This window comes from Mus musculus, chromosome 13 (genome assembly GCF_000001635.26).
Source record: "Mus musculus strain C57BL/6J chromosome 13, GRCm38.p6 C57BL/6J".
Lineage (NCBI taxonomy): Eukaryota > Metazoa > Chordata > Mammalia > Rodentia > Muridae > Mus > Mus musculus.
Genome location: NC_000079.6, coordinates 112,325,009 through 112,343,783, shown reverse-complemented (window position 1 = coordinate 112,343,783; position 18,775 = coordinate 112,325,009). Strand labels below are relative to the sequence as shown.

The following is an 18,775-nucleotide window of genomic DNA, read 5'->3' as shown; positions in this document are numbered from 1 at the left end:
ATTTCAACGTCTGCTTAGCTGACAGGTACTGAAAGAATCTCAGAGCTCCCTCTCTGACAACCACTGCTAACTTTTTTTTTCTGAACCAGAAATCTGACTCATGTGAAGCAATTTTACTATCACCTCTCCTTAACACTGAAGGACACAGAGAGTAATGATGATGTGAGCACACAAAGTGTCTGGCTTGTCCTAGGTGTTGCAGAGGACAGGACAATAGCAGGGAGCTGAGAGATAAGCAAAACATCTCCACACCTCGAAGGATCTAGAACTGCATGGAAACTCAGCCTCTCCCTCCTTGGTATTTAAAAACTGAATGGAAAAAAAAAAAAAAAAAGACATGACTGTTTCCTAGACATGAACTGAGAAGTTTTACTGTATATGAATTGGGCCATGAGAGAATAGGGGGTGAGGAGAGAGAGAGAGAGCAAGAGAAGAGAGAGGGTGGGTAAGAGGCAGGAGCATGCCAGGAGACCAACCAACAGGCCAGGAGGCCGGGTTTCCAAAATGGTTGTTGTTATATAGGAAAGAGAAGCTGGGGACAGGGAAGGGGAAACCCCGCCCCTGGTAGGCAGAGCTTTAGGGTAGGGGGCGGGGTGAGAGATGCTGGGAGGAGCCACAGGTACAGCGTGAGAGCTAACCAGCACCTACTTTGATATATCAACAGGCACCTCAGCCTTTTGTCCCTGGTTTCTTTGAGGTCAAACAAAAATTCACATAATATTAACTCCCCAGTCACATGTGGGCATTCCCCACAAAGTTATAGAGCATCCCTCAGGGGGGGAAAAGGTTAGAAATGTATGTTGTTCTCTATTTTATTTCACTTCTACTTGGAAGAAACAAACAAAAACAAAAACAAACAGACAAACAAAACAAAACAAAAAAAGAAAGAGAAAAAAAAGAAAAAACCAAACCAAACAAAAACATAAAAACCAAACTCCTTCAGATAAGAAAGATCTGTAAATTGATTCCCTATCTTTGCCTTGGAGTTTCCTAGTCTAGAAAACCAGCTAACGTCACAATAGCCAAAGGTTACAACTGGAGATTAATAACTGAGGTTGGGTCTTAGTACTGGAGACAGTGACAATAACGTCGTGTTTCAAGAACCCTCTCTCCGTAGAGTTGCCAAAGTGATGCAGCCACTAAAAATCTCCTTAGAATGGAGATTTCTGTAGTGTAGGTCAGACACTACTGTAAGGGAAAAGTTAAAGATCATAGAGTAGAGGCAAACTCTAACAAGAACAAAATAAGCAGAGGCTGGGCATGGCGGCGCACGCCTTCAGTCGCAGAATTTGGGAGCCAGAGGCAGGCGGATCTCCTAGTTTGAAGTCAGCAGAGCCTACACAGTGAGTTCCAAGACAGTCTGGGCTATGTGGAGACACTGGAAAACAAACAAACAAACAAACAAACAACAAAACAGACAAGCAAAACAAAAGGAGCGAGACTAACACTGTGTTTATTTTTTCAACAGAATCAAACAGTCCCACTCTTCAGGACTTGGTGAATCACAAGAGCAGAAAGAAAACTCTAACAACACTCAGCAGGGACTTAGCAAATACTATACAGGCAGGGGAGGCTAAGTAGTTCATTCAATGCCCCAAGTGGCTTTGGAAGATTTTTTTCTTTGAATGACAGCTCACTAGAGTAGCAGTTACAGCCATGGGTAGAAATGAGGGTAGAAATGTGCAGGGTTGCATCAGAGAACTAAGCCTCATCCTCCCTGAACATCTTTTCAACAATGAACATTGGCAACGACTTAACGGTTGTCAACAGAACGGTTGCTAACAGAACTAGATAGCTTGTCACACAGATACTTCCGTCTCACCTCAGTGACCACAGACACCTCACAATGTCTTTGCATACATCACTACTTCAGAATTGTAGATGTTGGTCCCTACGTCAAATCTTATTTAATGCACCAGTAGAAAGTTTGTGTAAGTCAGACCTAGTATTGAGGTCCGGCAATCCCAGGCATTTAGGGGACTAGTAAATTCAAGGACAGCTTGGGCTATCAAAGTAAATTCAAGACTGGCTTTGTCAATCTAATGAGATTTTACTTAAAAAAGGGGGGGTGGAGGAAGCTGGGGATATAGCTTAAATATGCTAGACTGTAGGTCCTATGTATGAATATAGGTTCAGTACCCAACACCTCAAAAAAAAGTAGTTCACTAAAAAAAATACAGCTTGCATACCATTATTATCAATTTGCTCTTTAAAACATTCTGATAACTATATTTCAAAACAATTGATTACTTTTGTAATCCTATATATTTTTTGTGTAACTTCTGGTGTTCTGCTGACCAGAGATCCACAGGCCTCAGCATCAGGCAAAACCATCCATGCAGCAAAACACGAGTAAGAATTTCCTGCTCTCCAGGCTATAGGACATTTTGGAAAGATGTTAACTGATAGAAAATATTATTTTGGGGGAATAGATGATGGAAATAACTAATGGTACCTAGAACTGTCTTTTGTGAACTATGTAATTGAGTTAGGTAACAAAACAAAGAGGAAAGGGACGTTAGTGTAAAAGTAGCATGAATTGCATGACTTTTCTTGAATTAAACATTTCTGTTTCTTTTGATAATGTGTATTTATATGTAATGTGTGTATATATGATGTATATCATATCAATTAAGATAAATTATTGCATATATACACCAGTTTTAAAAATATTTGTATGATTATTTTAAAGTATGTGTGTGTATGTGTTTGTGTGTTTGTGTAAGAGAGAGACCGGCATTCAGTATCTGTGGCAGTCAGGAAATTCAGTCCCCTGACGCTGGATTTAGGTGATTGTGAGTCACCCTGACACGTGTTCTGGGAACTTAACTTGAGAGTCCTGAAAGAATAGTACATACTCGTAATCACTGAGTCATCTCTCCAGTAAAACACACACATACACATGTGTACACATACATCTACACACGTGTAAACGCACACACACACACATACTCACTTTGATATCTACTATGTGTGAGTTACTGAGATAGAGTCAAGGAGTACAAAGATGAAAGAGACATTATCTTCAGAAACTTATGGAGTTTGGGGATAGGGGATAGAGGGACTTAAGGGCTCTTAAGCAGGAGTGACTTTACTCCACTTTAAACTATGGTCTGTTGTAGTGTAAAGTTTTGGGGTATTTAGATGCTCTACACTTGCCTTCTGTTAACCATCAAGCCAGATGTCTAGAATCAGGGACTATTTCTTCTGATTTCACTTTTGGGCGCACACTGGCTAGAGTTACGTACTAGGAATGCGGAAGACGGGACTGGTGCCGTGGATCACATCCAGAACTTCACATCTGCTTTTGCAAGTTGAATTTTTTTTTCAGAGTGCTGTTATAACTGGTATTTGGATTATGAGGCTGTTCCTAAAAAATGTACTAATGTTAAATCATGCATAAGATCAACACTGCATCCTAAATACCAGGCATGCCGGTGCTTCTCTGCCTGGATGCACGCAGAGTTCTAACACGGATGCCAACAGCCCACAGCCCCTCCTGATGGGGGGCTCCTCCTGTAAAAGCTAAGATGAGAGGAGGAGAGGCTAGATTCCAGCCAGCCAGACACTTGATAGCTCCCTCTCTGAACTAAACACACCTCCATTGATCCTTCTGAGAGCCTTCTAGACTACCTATGCAAAGGACAGCTGACCCATCCAGCCTTTCCCACCATGAGCAGTGTGGATAGCATCTAATGAAGTCAACTTGCAATCAAACAGCCTAGTAAGAATAAAACAGGAAAAAAAAAAGCTGATCACTGGAATAGAATAAAGAGTTGAGAAATGAAACCACAGACAAACTAAGAAAAAATTTAGTCCTCTGTAATTAGGTTTCCCAGGGTAGATAGGCATTCTTAAACAAAAAAAAAAGTACCCAAATCAAAATCAGACACAGGAAAAACCAATTATCTCAATAAATTGTATTCACAAGTTTGTGAATATGCCACTGTGAATAGTTCAGCAAACTGGAAATATATTTTAAACCTAGCCAAGACAAAGTAACAGCATTCAGAATATATAAAACAACAAGAAAATGACAAGCACCCCTGTAGATTAATGGAAAGGGGATGCAAAGAGGTAGATCATGAAATGCATGGAAGACGCAGTCTCAAGTGATGAATGCAAATATGTATAACTCAACAATGCTTGGAGAAGACGCTACTTAGTCTATTGACCAAGCTATATAAATTGGTGTTTTGGGAAACAAGTAGGCAGTATGTATTAAACTAAAAATGAACATGCTATTACCCAGAAATAATTTTTCTAGAGAAAGTCTTCCATAAGGGACTCAAGGAGACTTGCATAAGACTCCATCTTTAGATTAGTGTTAGGATGGTTGAAAAACTGGAGGCAACCTGAGTATCCATTCACAGGGGAACAGAGAAATAGACCAAAGTGTTTTCCTAGTGTGGGCAAGATTGCTAGCCATGAACATGGAGAGCTGAAAGAATAAACTCAACGAACAACACACAGAGTGCCATACCTTCTGTGTCCTAGTCTGGTTTCTATGACTACATGGGAAGATGGGGTAGGTAACATGATTACTTGGAGGCCCGTGTAGTGGGCTGGAATTAGTGAGGGAGGGGCTTTCTAATATTACGTGTAGCATTGAAATTACTGAATAGAAAGAAAATATGAGTATATAAAAACTGGACCCCAGAAGAATTGTTTCAGGTCATGAACTCACATAGGACAATCCCTAAAATGATACCCATTTTCTTGACATAAGAGCATCACATTCTAGTTTTTAGAATTTTTTTCAGAAATTATTTTCCCCTTTCTTCTTTTCATGACTCTTCCCATCTGTGGGCTTCATATCCATGAATTCAACCAAATGAGGGTTGAAACTATTTGTGAAGATCAGAAGCCCTAATCATGCACAGACTTCTTTCCTGTCATTAAACGGTGCCGTCTAACAACTGTTACACATCCCTTGCAGTGCCTCAGAAATTTATTGCCATCACTCTTGAGATCTGAGGTCTGAGAAAAGATGAGCATAAGTTATTGGCAAAACTACTGTTTTATAGACTCGAACTTCTGATTGTTGGTAGAGCTCAGGGCTAGTTCCCCATAAATACAGAGATCTGACTCTATATTAAATTTGCATGGGTTCATATAGATGCACACAGTATGGAAAACACGGGTTTGGAAACATTAGAGGAACCATTATGTGTAACTTAAAAACCATTTTGTGTGACTTAGAGTAAGCCTGTAAGCCTGCCACCAAGAAGCTCCGGCAAGAAATAGAAGCAAGTTCTAATGTGTTAATGGAGCAGCCATGTACCATCACAAAGTGACAAATTGATGTGTTCGTGAACTAGCCCCAAGCTGTGAACCCTGATAACTCCCAGTGAAATGATACACAACTTGGAACTTGGGAAATGATCTCTAAGATCTTACTGCCATGCACCCAAGACAGGGCTTCCATAGCCTCTGTGTTGATGATACTCATCGGCAGAGGACCTGAGGCTGGCCTCTGTGTGTGGTCCTGGCTCCAGTGACCTTTGAACTTCTGGCGCGGTTGCTGAACTCACATATATCTGCTCAACTGCTAGCATTAGCCATTGGCCAAGACCTAAAACCTGCACCAGTGCTGTGCTGCTGGCCACCCACAATGAAGGACTCTACTGCGGAGGTGGGTTGAGCTGGCAAAGCTCCTGAAGTGTCCTCACCTTAGAAAAATCCCCAGTCACATCCTTCAGTAATAGTTCCTGCCCAACCAATGGTTCCTTGCTTGGGGAGATGTCTGTAGCATAGTATTATAAGGGTGTGGATAAACCAAGCTAAATTTGAAAGACAAATGTTGTGTGGCCATCCTAACTGCCAAGGTACCTCACTGCCCACAGGCCACACTCCTGTTTCTACAATAGGAAAGCTAATTAGAGGGTCGTTTCAGTTGGATGCAGACCTGCCGAGACACTGGTTTAAGAGGAAACTGTGACATTGGATAGAACATATCACCTTTAAGACTACTGTTTTCTCAGCTTAGAATTTGGTTGGTCAAAATGCTGCTGTGATAGCAAGGGAGATTTTTGTTATTGTTGTTTTGAGAGGATCTCTCTATGTAGTTCTGGAGTTTGATATATACACCAGGCTGGTCTTGAACTCACAGAGATCCTCCTGCCTCTGACTCCTGAGTTATCCTGGGATCAAAGGCATGCACCACTCTGCCTCTCAGTTGTTTGTTTGTTTAAACAGAGATCACTTTGCCTGAAGAAGAACCAGAGGTCTTTTAAAGATCTGTGTTCATCTCGGCTTCGGTGGGTGGAGTAGGGCGATGGAGAACTATGATTTGCTTGGGACACTACTAGTTCAGCTTCGAAGTAGCCAGAGTTGGAATCTGGCTTTAGAGTATGAATGGCTGAGTCACCAGCTGCCTAAATAAGACCCACTTTGAGGTAGGGGAAGTGGTTGGTAGCTAACTTAGGGTCTAGACATCCCCAGCGTGCAGACGCAGCACTCTGCTTCACACGTGGGCACAGACTGATCAGTGCACCCATCTTGACCCTGATTCTCCTTTTTAAAGCGGAAGTCCAAAAAAGTGCGCTCCTGTCTTCTGAGGTTTGCCTTTGGGTCATTGAAGATCTGTGGAGTGTAGACAGTGTGTGACCCCACAAATCAGGGAGAGGTTCAACCTCAAACCCAAGCTGCAAACAGGGGCTTTTGGGTGTGGTCATCAGGATGATCAGCGAGAGGCCTTTGATGATAGGCTCAAGACATCTGAGGGCAGAGATGTAAACCAGGATGAAGCTATGAGGGCCTGACTCCTAACTCAATGTCTATGACTAGCTGGGTCTATCAAAACCAGTCTAGTGTGAATCTTGTGTATGCATGACTTTACTCTAGACTTTTCTCAATATTACCGACCCTTCTTACTGAAGGGTAACTTAGCCAAGCATATGTTTATATAGAAAGCCCACTAAGGGCCCCGGGGTCTTTCAGTTGGATTTGGGATGCTTGTAATAGAAATCTATTAGTTGATGAAAATCAGCCCTGGTCCTTGAACAACTTGACATAGGTATAGTAAATAACTATAAGAAACCCTTTAGCTGCTCTGGGGCAACACTGAAGGGTCTGACCTGGAACTCTGTTCAAAGATGAGGACTGCTGACTCAGAAGCCTTCTGCAAGGCTGCCTTAGCAATGTGAAGGAAAGCAACAGTCGTGATTAACAAGGACTAGCAATGCTGACCTGGAACTATTTTGTCTGTCCTTCTAATTCAGAAAAAAACACATCTGAACCATTGCTTGTTATTTACATCTGAGTGGGGGGCACTCTAGAAGACAGGAGAAGGAATGCCCAGAGGGAAGTAACAAAATTTCAGTCATATAATTAATACACCCAAGAACTCAATGCAAGAAAAACCTCTTCATGGTAGAGCCTGCTCACACCCGGCATGCTAGAGCTCTGTCTGAAGGTAGGAGAAGAGAGGCTTGCCCACTAGAGGGGTGTGCAAAGAATGTCTTCCATCCCCACATGCAGAATGTGGCTGGGGACAGTCGACTCACCTCTGTGTCTTGATGGTTGATCTCACTGAGGCTGGACTGCTGCAGCAGGACTATGAGGAGCCTGTTGGGAAGGACAGAGTGGATCAACAGCCCGGACAGCCAAGGGTGCTCTGAATGGATACTAAAGCCCAACACCATGGGTGGAGTTGGAGGCCTCCGAATGAAACAAGGTCCTTCCCATCTATCCGAGAAAAGGAGCATGGGAAGCCGTTAGCAGGAAAAACAGAGGAGCACACCTGTCTACTCCAGCTTCTTGCCATTCTAGTGCTCCTGGGGATGAAGGCGAGGCAAGACATCGAGCCTTTAGCCTCACTCTCTGTCACCCACATAGTACTTCAGTAGCCAACATCATGTGCTGCCTGGCTTTTATTCCTTTGCATAACCACACTCGGGGTGCTTGTGTTTACATCTCCACACACTGGTAACACAGGGACATCTGAGCAGGCAGTGACAGGATTCATCGAGCAACAACAGCCAGTGATTCTCAAGTTCAGTCTCACTGCCCTGAACTTGGTTGTCTGAGGTCAATACTCCCTCCATGAGATAGAGGCGGTTGGTGGCACTGGTTCAAGGGCCAGGCTCTGGAGCCAGACAGTCTGGGTTCACATGTCAGTCCTGCCAAACTCTGTGCTCTGAGCCAAGTTGCTTACCATCTTTGTGCCTAAGCTTCCTGTCTTTGGGAGCAATAAGTGCTGGTCTCACAGCTCATGGAGGAGACTAATTGAGATAATATGCTGAAGCATGTAGAATATGTCCAAAAGACAAACATACTATTTCCAGAAACATTAATCTCAGATTTTCGAGCCGTGGGCCCCATCTCTGAACCACCAGGAGGATTTTAAAAGTCACAAACAGCTGGACTGGACTCAGTGGGTCTTGGAGAAGCCTCATCGGCACAGTAGAAAAGCACCTTCCCAGGCCAGGCCAGTAAACAGCCCTGTTTGGAAACCTTTGAGAAGGTGCTGGCAATTGCTCAGTGAACTCTGATGATGAGAGCTGAGAACATGCAGGCAGAGAGGCTCAAGTGATTTTTATAAGGATTATTTGAAAAAGAAAGCTGTTTAGTTTTATTCTCCAATCCAACTTTTCTTCTCTCTCTGTGTATGTTCTATGTGTTCATGCGTCCTCTGTATGTACATATTTATGTTCATGCCTGTGCGTGCATGCATGCACATATTCGTATGTGTGTGCATGTGTACATGTGTGAATATGTGTGCACATGCATTTTTGTGTGTGTGTATGTATGTGTATGTATATGTATATGTGTGGAGTGTGTATGTGTGTATGCACTTGTGTGCATGTGTGTGTGTGTGTGTGTGTGTGTGTGTGTGTATGTGTGTATAGGACAGGGGTGGATAGCAGGTGTCTCCCTTAATTGCTATTCATCTTTTTTCTTATTTTGACAGGGTCTCTCACTGAGCCCAGAGCTCACTGATTGTCCAGGCTGCCCTTGTCAGTGATCCCCAGAGTTTCTCTTGTCCCTGCCTCCTCGTCCCCAACGCTGGGTTTAGATGCCAGTTGCCATGATTTTCTGTGCATCCTAGGATCCACACTTGGGTCTCTGTGCTTGATGGAAGTCATCTTTCCAGTCCTTCTACCGGGTTTTCACTCACCTCAGCTTAGATAACATCTCAAACCCTAAGCATTCAATCACTACCAACAAGAGAGGAAAAGGATGCTGGACCATTCATACTGCTTTCGGAGTAGACGCCGTGCAAGGAAGGTTTGAATAGGGATGAGATCGTCCTATAGATGTGGAATGGCTTGCGAAGCCTGGGTTTGAGTCTAGCTTTTCCATTGTCTTTGGGGGAGCTAAGCTGCTGCTGGAGCTTAATTCCCACCTCACTGCTGAGTGACCTCCCTATGCATAACAGCAGTGGAGCGAAAGGTTCAATGGCTGTAGCAGGCTGAGAATTCCTTGCACAGAGGTTTGAAGGAATGGGCTAAGACTGTGAGCAGAGCCTCTCTTTTACACTTTCTGAATTCCAGATTCATTCCTTTGTCTGATAGGTAGTCATTATAAAAATAATTGAATTGGGGTGACGCTTTCCGTTTCTGTAATTGTCTCGCCTCTGGGTCTATTTCCGTTCTGGCTGCTTTATGGATGGGAGTGAGACTGTTGCCTCTCTGTGTCCCTCTCTAGTGGTCGCTTGTAATCTCTAGCGTCCATTTGGTTTGCAGTGGGTGTCGACATGGGAGTCAAGAGATGAGCTAAGGCAGTGGTTCTCAACTTTCCTCACGCTGTGACCCTCCTGTTGTGCTGACCCCCAACCGTAAACTTGTTTTTGTTGCCACTTCATAACTGTATATCTGCTACTATTATGAATGGTAATGTAAATATTGGATATGGAGGATATCTGATATGCGATCCCCAAGGGGTCACGGCCCACAGGTTGAGAGCTGCTTAGCTGGAGCCAGTGTTGCTCTCTCAGCTAGCCCCAAGGTAAATGTCTCCTCTGCACTCAGACAGGTTTTCCCTTGTGGATGCATTGGAATGGCTCCCAGGAAAGTGAGGCGCAGGGAAGACTGGAATAAGGGTAAACAGAGAAAGAGCCCATGTCACAGCCTGGGTGGCCCCAAGATTGTGAGATGAATCCCTGTCACCATGGGCTTCTCACATTCTTTCTCGATGCAATCCCTGGCTCTGGGGTTGACCTTCGAAGATGACATTAACCAAGTGTCCACACGTAGGATTTGGTGGTCAGTGGGAGGAACAAATCAGATTAGCTTCTGGCAATGAATGATTCCTTGACCCCTTTAGATGAAGGGGTGGGAAAATTTTTCTGTTTTTTTTTTTTGAGAATGTAAGTTTTGTTTTGTTTTGTTTTGTTTTGTTTTGTTTTGTTTTGAAGCATAGGCTGGCATCAAAGCTGTGGTTCTTCTGCCTCAGCTTAGGACAACAGGTGTGTGTCACTGTGCTAGGTACTGCCAGTTTCACTGGACTTTCCTTGGTTGCTACCTTTTAGAACCTCCTGACTTCTCTGTCTGAAGGGACAACCTATGCTCTTTAACTATTTGATTTTGAAGTCTTCAAGACTCATTGGTCTTCAAAGTTGGTCACAAATATCCAGATGAAGAGCTCTCCCTCTCCTCCCTCTCCCTCCCTCTCTTCCCCTCCCCTCCCTCTATTTCCCTCCCCCTCCCTCTCTTCCCCCTCCCCCTCTCTGGCATGGATTCCTTGTCCCCTTTAGATTAAAAGGTGTTATTTTTTTCTGCTTTTTTGGGAGAATGTTTGTTTTTGTTTGTTTGTTTTGGGGGTTTGTTGTTTGTTTGCTTGGTTGGTTGGCTTTTAGCATCTTGCCATGTACTTCTGTCTGGCTTTGAACTCGTAGGGACTATAGGTTGCCATCTCTTTCTCTCTTCCCTGAAACTCACCACACTGCTGGCTAAAGCCACCACAAAGCATTCCTGCGATTCAGCCTGAACTAGAGATTAGATATTCTCTGTGAAGTCTGCTGACCCCTTGCTGTCCTGTGGTGTGGAGGTCATCTGACTTGGTCACCATCGGCTTCAGCTCTGGGACACTTGCTGGCCTCAACCTTGTTCTCCTAGAGTTCCAGCATGATGCTATGGTGGCTAGAAACATTTCTTCTGACATCCCCACTGGAACCTGTTCAAATTGCCTGCGATCTCAGAGCAGCAGCTCCGGGCCACTACACACCAGGTATCAGGACAGCAAACAAGGATCCCCAGCACCTGTCTTCTCTCACCTATGGCCATGACTGAATAACAAGAGATAGAGGACTGCTATTAGAATCCATGCTTCCTACCAACAATCCAGGGGCCTTGGACAAGTTATAACATTCTTGGAGCCTCATATGTACACTGCATCCTGCCCTTAGCCTATAGAGAGATTCAGGTTCTCTGGTTTGCATCTCTATATGTACAATGAAGAACATACCTTCTAATTCCTCAAGATTCGCTATAATTTTAAGTGAGTTAATGCTTATGATGAAGTCACTCTCATGTGCCCACCCCTAACTTTTCTATATTGGTTTATTTAAAAACAAACAAACAAGCAAACAAAGACCTTGTCGAGTCTTGTCTTTTCTGGGTCTTGTCTGATCACCCTCAGGTGATTCAGGGGGCAGCAGGAATCAGCTAAAGACATCATAGGAGCAGTTTCTTGACCCTGCAGGCTCCCAGCCCTGCAGCTCAGTGATGGCAATGAATGGAGATGCTCCCCCAAACCAGCCACCTCCCCTTCCTGTCCCTAATGCCACCTGGATGCAAGAGTGTGCTATACTGAAATATCCTCATCAGGCTACAGCATTAGTAACTTATAGGATCCCAAGGTAGGGAAACCTTTTGGCTGTAGTCAAGAGTGATGAAAAGATCCAGAACTGCTGGCAGTGTGGCAGTGGGGGAGAGAGGGATGAAAAAGAAAAGAAAAAAAAAATCTGCCAGTTACCATGGAGACCATGAAGCAGTCCTTCAGAGCCTGGTGGATTCTTCCAGAGAAAAATGTTTCTTGCCTTTCAGTGCTAGCGCCTACAGGGCTGTACAAACACAATTCTGTCTCTTTGAGGCTTTGTCCAAAGGATCCTGTCCCCACTTTTACCCAGTCAAGGGCACAAGGGAAAAAGCTCAAGAGAACTGAAAGGGAGAAAACTTGGGTTTGTTGAGAAGCTGAGAGCTCAGAGCAGGCACGGCTCCTCTGTGTTTGTCGGGCTAATGTATAAATCAGATATCCCTGTGTCTGCTCCAATCCCCACTGCCCTGGCCCTTAGCTGAGGATGTGAATGCAAGCCAATCAGAGAACCTGAATCTCTCTGTAGGCTACAGGCAGAATATAAGCGTCCCTCTGGACTGTTTAAAAGCAGCTTCAGTCTGAGGCTTTCTTGTTAATAGCCTCCAGTGAGTGTCACATGGGAGGAGCATGCTGTTTGAAAACGTAAGGGTCAGCAGATTTTTAAGCCAGTGTAAACAGCTTTTCTCAAGGTCTCTGGGAGGGTGGCTGTTCGTACTGCTTACTAATATGAAGAAAATACAGATGGATCTGCACTCACAAGTTGCAAAGGGAGTTTCTGGTGGAACTGAATAGCCTGAGTTCAATTATGCAGTCCCAAAGCAGTCTGTTTCCTTGAGTTTACACAACCGGGAGTGGATGTTCTTATCCCAGCATCCTTTGCAGTGAACAGGTATTGCATGATGCTACAGGGCTGTGTGCACAAATAACTGTGTGTTTGCATGTACCCTCTGCAGACCTGTGTCAAGGTGGGAACTGGTGGGGTGGCAATAAGGGATCCTAGTCTTTAGCGCTAGCATGAGATTGATATTCATGTCTGTCTACAATCACACACACTCAGCCTTAATGCTTTCTGAACACAATGTATTAGGTACCGTGATCAGTACTATGGCTAATAAATTTTCCTCTAATTCTGCCTCTCCTTACTTTCTAGAAAAGAAACTTATCTGCCTTGACATAGGAACTTGTCCAAGACAAAGGGGTTGGTCAGATGAGGCCAGATTCAAGTTTAGCCTGACTCCCCGCCACTCTTGACCTCAACCTAACAAGGATCTTAGGTGACATTTGGTTACATAAATAAAAACAAGGTGAGTGAAGAAATTAGTCAGAGAAAACCGGGGCAGACGATGGGAAGAAAAGATGACCTACAGACCTGTGTGTGTCATAGGCAGGTTTCAAACTGAGGTTTGAACTTTCTAAGCACAGAAAGTGAGACAGTGGATCATAAACCACACCACAGCGTTCCTATAACACAAATCCCATCTGATTTCTCTGGAGAAGCGGAGCCAAGCTGCCCTTAGCGAAACTTTTTTCCTGTGGTTTCTTATATAGGACTTTTGAAGATGCTGTAATGAATAAAATATGATCTGATTGTGAGCCAGTAAATTGTGTAAGGCTGTTGTTTCTCATAAGGCCTGGCAACACAGGCCAAGGGCTTGCCGATAAAATATGATCATTACAATAAACTCTGCAAGGCCCACAGTGGCAGCTCTCAGGAGGACAGCAGATTCATCGGGCAGGTTTTCCTCATGTGTGTCAGTTTGTTCCCGTATTTGTCACAGTCCCTCATCTGTGAAGTGAGGATACAAGTATGACTTTGTATGTGGTGTATTACATGGGTCAGAATTGAGAACGCTCTATGAATTTTGCTCAGAGCATGCTCGTAACAGTATCAACCTCCACATCACCATGATCTTCATCTTCATCACCACTATTATCTGCTGTTAATTTAAGTCAGACCTAAGCACTCGCTATGCCTGTCTGAGGTTATACCTATGTACAGCCTGGTGAGATGGCTCGATGGGTAAAGATGTTTCCTTCCAAGTCAGACGACCTAAAGTTGACCCCGAGAACTCACAGGAATGAAGGAGAGAACTTCTGAAAGTTATCCTCTGGCTCGCCATGTGCATTGTAGACACACACACACACACACACACACACACACACACACACACACACACACACACACACAAAATAAATAAATGAGTGCTTTTATTTTAAAAGTCATGTCCATTTAAGAAACTCGGCTCACATGCCTTAATGGAAGAGACGTGGCTTCTCCAGTGCAGTTGCAATGTTGGAAGATGCCTACAAAGCCAGACAAGGTCTCTTTCCTCAGAAAGCAATGCTAAGTGGATGCGAATGCTCAAACAGGTGGCTGCAGCCCAACTCTGTGACTTGGTTAGTTACTGCTTCAAACACCTAAAGCAGATGCAACTCTGCCATAAAACTTCTCAGTAAAATAACCACTAAGTATCTCATTTTTATCACTTTACACTCAGGAGGAAGCTTTTAGGATAAGCTGCTTCCCAGAGTGTCTGCAGGCAACTCAGCTACTTTATTTGCTGTCTATAGGTTGGTAAGGGTTTGACCCAATCCATTTTGAAGAAGACTAACACAAAACACTGCTTTCAAAATACTTAACGACAGCTTTTGGATTTCAATAGTTGAGCAGCATCGTAAAGCAGGATTTAACCATTCAGAATCAACTATCCCTTTACAAAAAGAAACTATCTTTAGCACATAGACGGAGGTTTATCGTTCTGGATTAAACTCATCAGAGGATGTTGGCTGGGTCATCAGGTATCCAGAGAAGAAAAAGCCTCAACTCTTTGCTTTCAAAGTTCTACCTATGTAGGATAGATCCTACAGTGTTTAGAGATACTGCGGTCTACGATGTCCATGGAGCTAGGTGGCACTGGTGCATACCTTTCATCCTAGCACGTGTGTGTGTGTGTGTGTGTGTGTGTGTGTATCAGGTTTATCTCTGAGTTGGAGGCCAGCCTGGTCTATAGAGTGAGTTCTAGGACAGCCCGAGCTACACAGAAAAAAAAAAGCTGTCTTCAAAAAAGCCAAAAACCAACCAACCAGCCAGCCAACCAACCAACCAACCAACCAACCAACCAACCAACCAACCAGCCAGCCAGCCAGCCAGCCAACCAACCAACCAACCAACCAACCAACCAACCAACCAACCAAACAGCCAGCCAGCCAGCCAGCCAGCCAGCCAGCCAGCCAGCCAGCCAGCCAGCCAGCCAACCAACCAACCAACCAACCAACCAACCAACCAACCAACCAGCCAACCAACCAACCAACCAAACAACCAACCAACCAACCAAACAACCAACCAACCAACCAACCAAGTCTATGGAAAAGGACATGCACTTGAACAGGGTTTCAACTAATTATTTCAATGGTTGAACCTAGCTGACTCAACTGATCTTGAATGTAATTTTGCTTAACTGACTTGAGGTGTAGATGACAGAGAGAACTTGTCATCGAAGTCTGAGTTCATCATTTCTGGCTCGGAATCACCAGAGGCAGAGCGATTGCCCTCCCAGGATTGTCTTTCCTGAGGTTCATTCTATTGAAGTGTGTGCAAATGACTAGCCCTTTTTAATGGAAGAAGAACAGATGTGACCGGTGACATTTGCCTGAGGTTTTGCAAGAATGAGCAAGGTATCTCTTTGCCCATCACCAGGTTAAGTGAGGGACATTCTGTGACCTTTGAGGATGCTAGCATTACAAGAGGAGAGGTGATCGGGTCCCTGAATCACCAGTAGAGGGGAACCAGCCACCACCTAGCAGCACTGACCTTTGGGCTGTGAAGTAAAACTTGAGTGTGAAGTGCTTGAAGTGCTCAAACTTTGGGTTTTATTTACTGCAATAACTATAATTACCACAACTTAAGTGGGCATTTATCTTTCAGAATACGTAGCTTTTAAAATTACTCAAGAGGCAGATAAAGTCACTTAAGTTCAGTAATCAGGGCAGAATAATTCTTGCAGGGAATGTTTTTAAACTTATTTTCTCAAGATCACTCCTGCAGAAACAGTATACTTCTATGACTAAACATTTGTACAAGCTGTCGAAATGAAGCCTTTTCCTCCCTTCCTTTCCTCTCTCTCTCCTTTCCCTTCCTTTTCCCTTTCCTTTTCTGAAAACAGACCATTTGCTTACCTATGATATTTACTGATAGTTAATGGTCTGGGCTTGCTCAAGGCTTTGAGTAAATTCTGTTATTTCTGGACGTGGTCCAAGATAACAAGCAGCGAGCCTCAGGGATAGACCTGGAATTTCCCAAGCCTTTTACTTTCTATAAAAATGACTGAAGAAATCCTGTTATTCCCCCGCCACACCCAGACACCCCGCCTAGAGGATGGTTTAACCCCTTCAGCTCCACAGAGCTTCAGGTCTTCATTCTGACCCTGGGTGCTTAAGAATGAGGCAAACAAACTATCCCCCAGTGCTGCTGGTCAGGGCCTGGGACTGGGAGATGCTGAACTACTACTAAAGGCATGTGGTACGCGACAGAGTATGAAGGAAGCGCCAAGCGGCATCATTGCCGTTTGTAGTAGAAAATGTCACCAGCTGCCATAGGAGCTTTCAAAATGATGGAGATTGAAGCAGGAGGGAAGTAAGGCTGGAGTTTAAGGTTACTCTAGAACATTTAGTGTGGTCCTATCTACAAACCATGAGTAAGTCTTCTTTTTATCAGCCACTGAAGGGTAGGCCCCATACCCTTCTCCTGCAAAGCCTTTTCCACCTGGCATGCTATGAATTGCTCACCTCACATCAGGCTCTGCAGTGGCAGCGTGCAGAGGTAGGCGGCCATTTTTATCTGGGATGTTGTGCTTGGCACCGTTTCTGAGCAGACTCACACAGCCTTCAAGCCAGCCCTGAAATAGCAATGGCATTGTTATATATCACAGCCACACAGAACACAGGCCAACATGCTTTCTATAGGTCTTTTTCATTTCGTTTTGCTTTCGTTGTTTTTGCCTTTGTTTCTTTCTTTCTTCCTTCCTTCCTTCCTTCCTTCCTTCCTTCCTTCCTCTCTCTCTCTCTCTCTCTCTCTCCTTCCCTCCCTCCCTCCCTCCCTCCCTTCCTTCCTCCCTCCCCCCCCCCCTCTCTTTCTTTCTCTCTCTTTCTCCCACTTCTTTGGTTTGGCTAGCAGCATGTTTAAGTTGAAACTATTAAGGACTACAGTTCCAACTCTGGCAGCTGAGCAGAGAAAGTCTGGGCTTCACGTTCCCAGTTTTCAGTATGATTGTTGCCCTTCCCTATGCAGACAGACGCAGGCGCTATTCTCCTGACTCTCCTTTCATGTCCAGAGCCACTCATTGGGATTCAACTGCCTCACGTGTACTGCTCTGGTTCTCACGGGCCAAGGACAGCATGGGACAGGCTGTGGTCACCTGCCCTGGCCTCCCAGCGTGTGGCTTAATCTCCAACTCATACATATCAACTGTCTGAGTTGGATAAAAACACCTGCTTCAACAAACTAGACTTCAATGCCACCTCTGTGTGTCCCAGAAACATTCCTGTGTCAAACGTGTAGGCTTTCATTCTTTATTATTTTATATCCCTTTTCTAATGAGTCAGCCTCATTGTGTTTACACATGTAACCCACACACTCTGCCAGTAGCTGAGACTCTAAGGCTAACATCCTGAGTTTCTGACATGAAGGTATAACTAGTGTTCTCCAAGGGATGGAAACCCATTGCAAGGTTTTATGGGCCTACCTATTTCCTGGGAAGCAGGGTGAATTCCCTGAATTCTAATTGTACCAACTGAAACTTATATTATCACCTTGCTGGCTAGCATTTCTGACTGGGCCGTTTTTTCTTGCTATCTTATGTTAAAGGACAGGAGTAACCTGAGGCTAGCCCTGCCCAGATTTATACTGCTTGCTTAGTTTACACTTCTTTAACTGATCCAACACTGTTAATAACCAAGTTTTATTCTCATTCCTAAACTGAAGGTCTCCTACATTTATCTACAACCCTTGTGCTTCTTGCCTGCTTATAAGCAGACAACTAAATAGCTGAACTTCTCATTGAGAGGAGTGATGTGACAACCTCTTATCCAAAAGCAGCATCTCTTTTCCTCTATTTGTATATAGTCAAGCCTAGAGATGCCCCTGTAGGATGAGATGACTGAAGATTCTCTTCCTTAGTATGACAATTGGAAGCACCCAATCCCCAGGGGTTAATAATCTTATTCAGGTAAGAAAATGAGAGCAGGAAGAGAACCTTGTGGTTTTGAAGAGTCTAGACAATACCTGTCAGACAAGAGCACATCATAGTTTCTGGACCAAAGCAGGCATGGATGTGCAGACCTAGAATCCCAGATTTGGGGAGGTTAACAACAAAAAGGGTCAGGAGTTAAGGGTCAGCCTTTGCTACAGAGTGACTTGGAGGCTACATGAGACCCTGTCACAAAAATCAAAGCTAAATAAATATCATGGGCTATAATATCACGTAAAGTCAGTTCTGTAGAATTGACCATCGATAGCTGTCTTAAGTAGAAGCAAATATTTGGAGACATTGTCAGGATTGATTCACAGTTTACTAATGTATTACATCTGTTTCTAGTTGCTAATATCCAAATCATCAAGTTCTCTGCTTTAAAAAAAAATGAATCAGGGCAATCCAACAGCAAGACACTTTGGGCAAACTTCAGAATTGCCCAAGCACTAGACTCATACAGTTTTTGAAAAAGCAGATCTTTTGGTGGAGTAAGCCTTGAAATATCTAAAACATTTTGCAATGTTTCTTGGAACTCAATGTGTATATGTGGTTTTCTTCAGTCTTTTTTTTTTCCAGAAAGGAAATTTAAAAACCAATGAAGATATTTGAAACACTTGCTACCATGCTGACGCAACAAATGAGTGTCTAATCTACCTTCTACCTGCTAGCTGGCTCCACCTTTTCCTTCAAAGGTGATAAGCTTAGGTTATTGTTTTTAACTACACCTCAAAAATGTGGATTGAGGCCAAAAAAGATTTGCCCAAGGT

At 43.9% G+C, this 18,775-nt stretch overlaps 1 protein-coding gene across 9 annotated transcripts in view; it reads right to left on the bottom strand.

The window, feature by feature from the left end:
- Positions 1 to 18,775, bottom strand: part of Ankrd55 (ankyrin repeat domain 55) — a 95,555-nt gene that overhangs the window by 40,222 nt on the left and 36,558 nt on the right. For all 9 annotated transcript variants that reach the window (NM_001168403.1, NM_029898.3, NM_001168405.1 and 6 more), the window contains 2 exons: positions 16,546 to 16,655; positions 7,509 to 7,569 (listed from right to left, as the gene is read on the bottom strand). In NM_001168403.1, the coding sequence (NP_001161875.1) occupies positions 7,509 to 7,569; positions 16,546 to 16,655 (171 nt within the window). The remainder of the gene's footprint in view (positions 1 to 7,508; positions 7,570 to 16,545; positions 16,656 to 18,775) is intronic.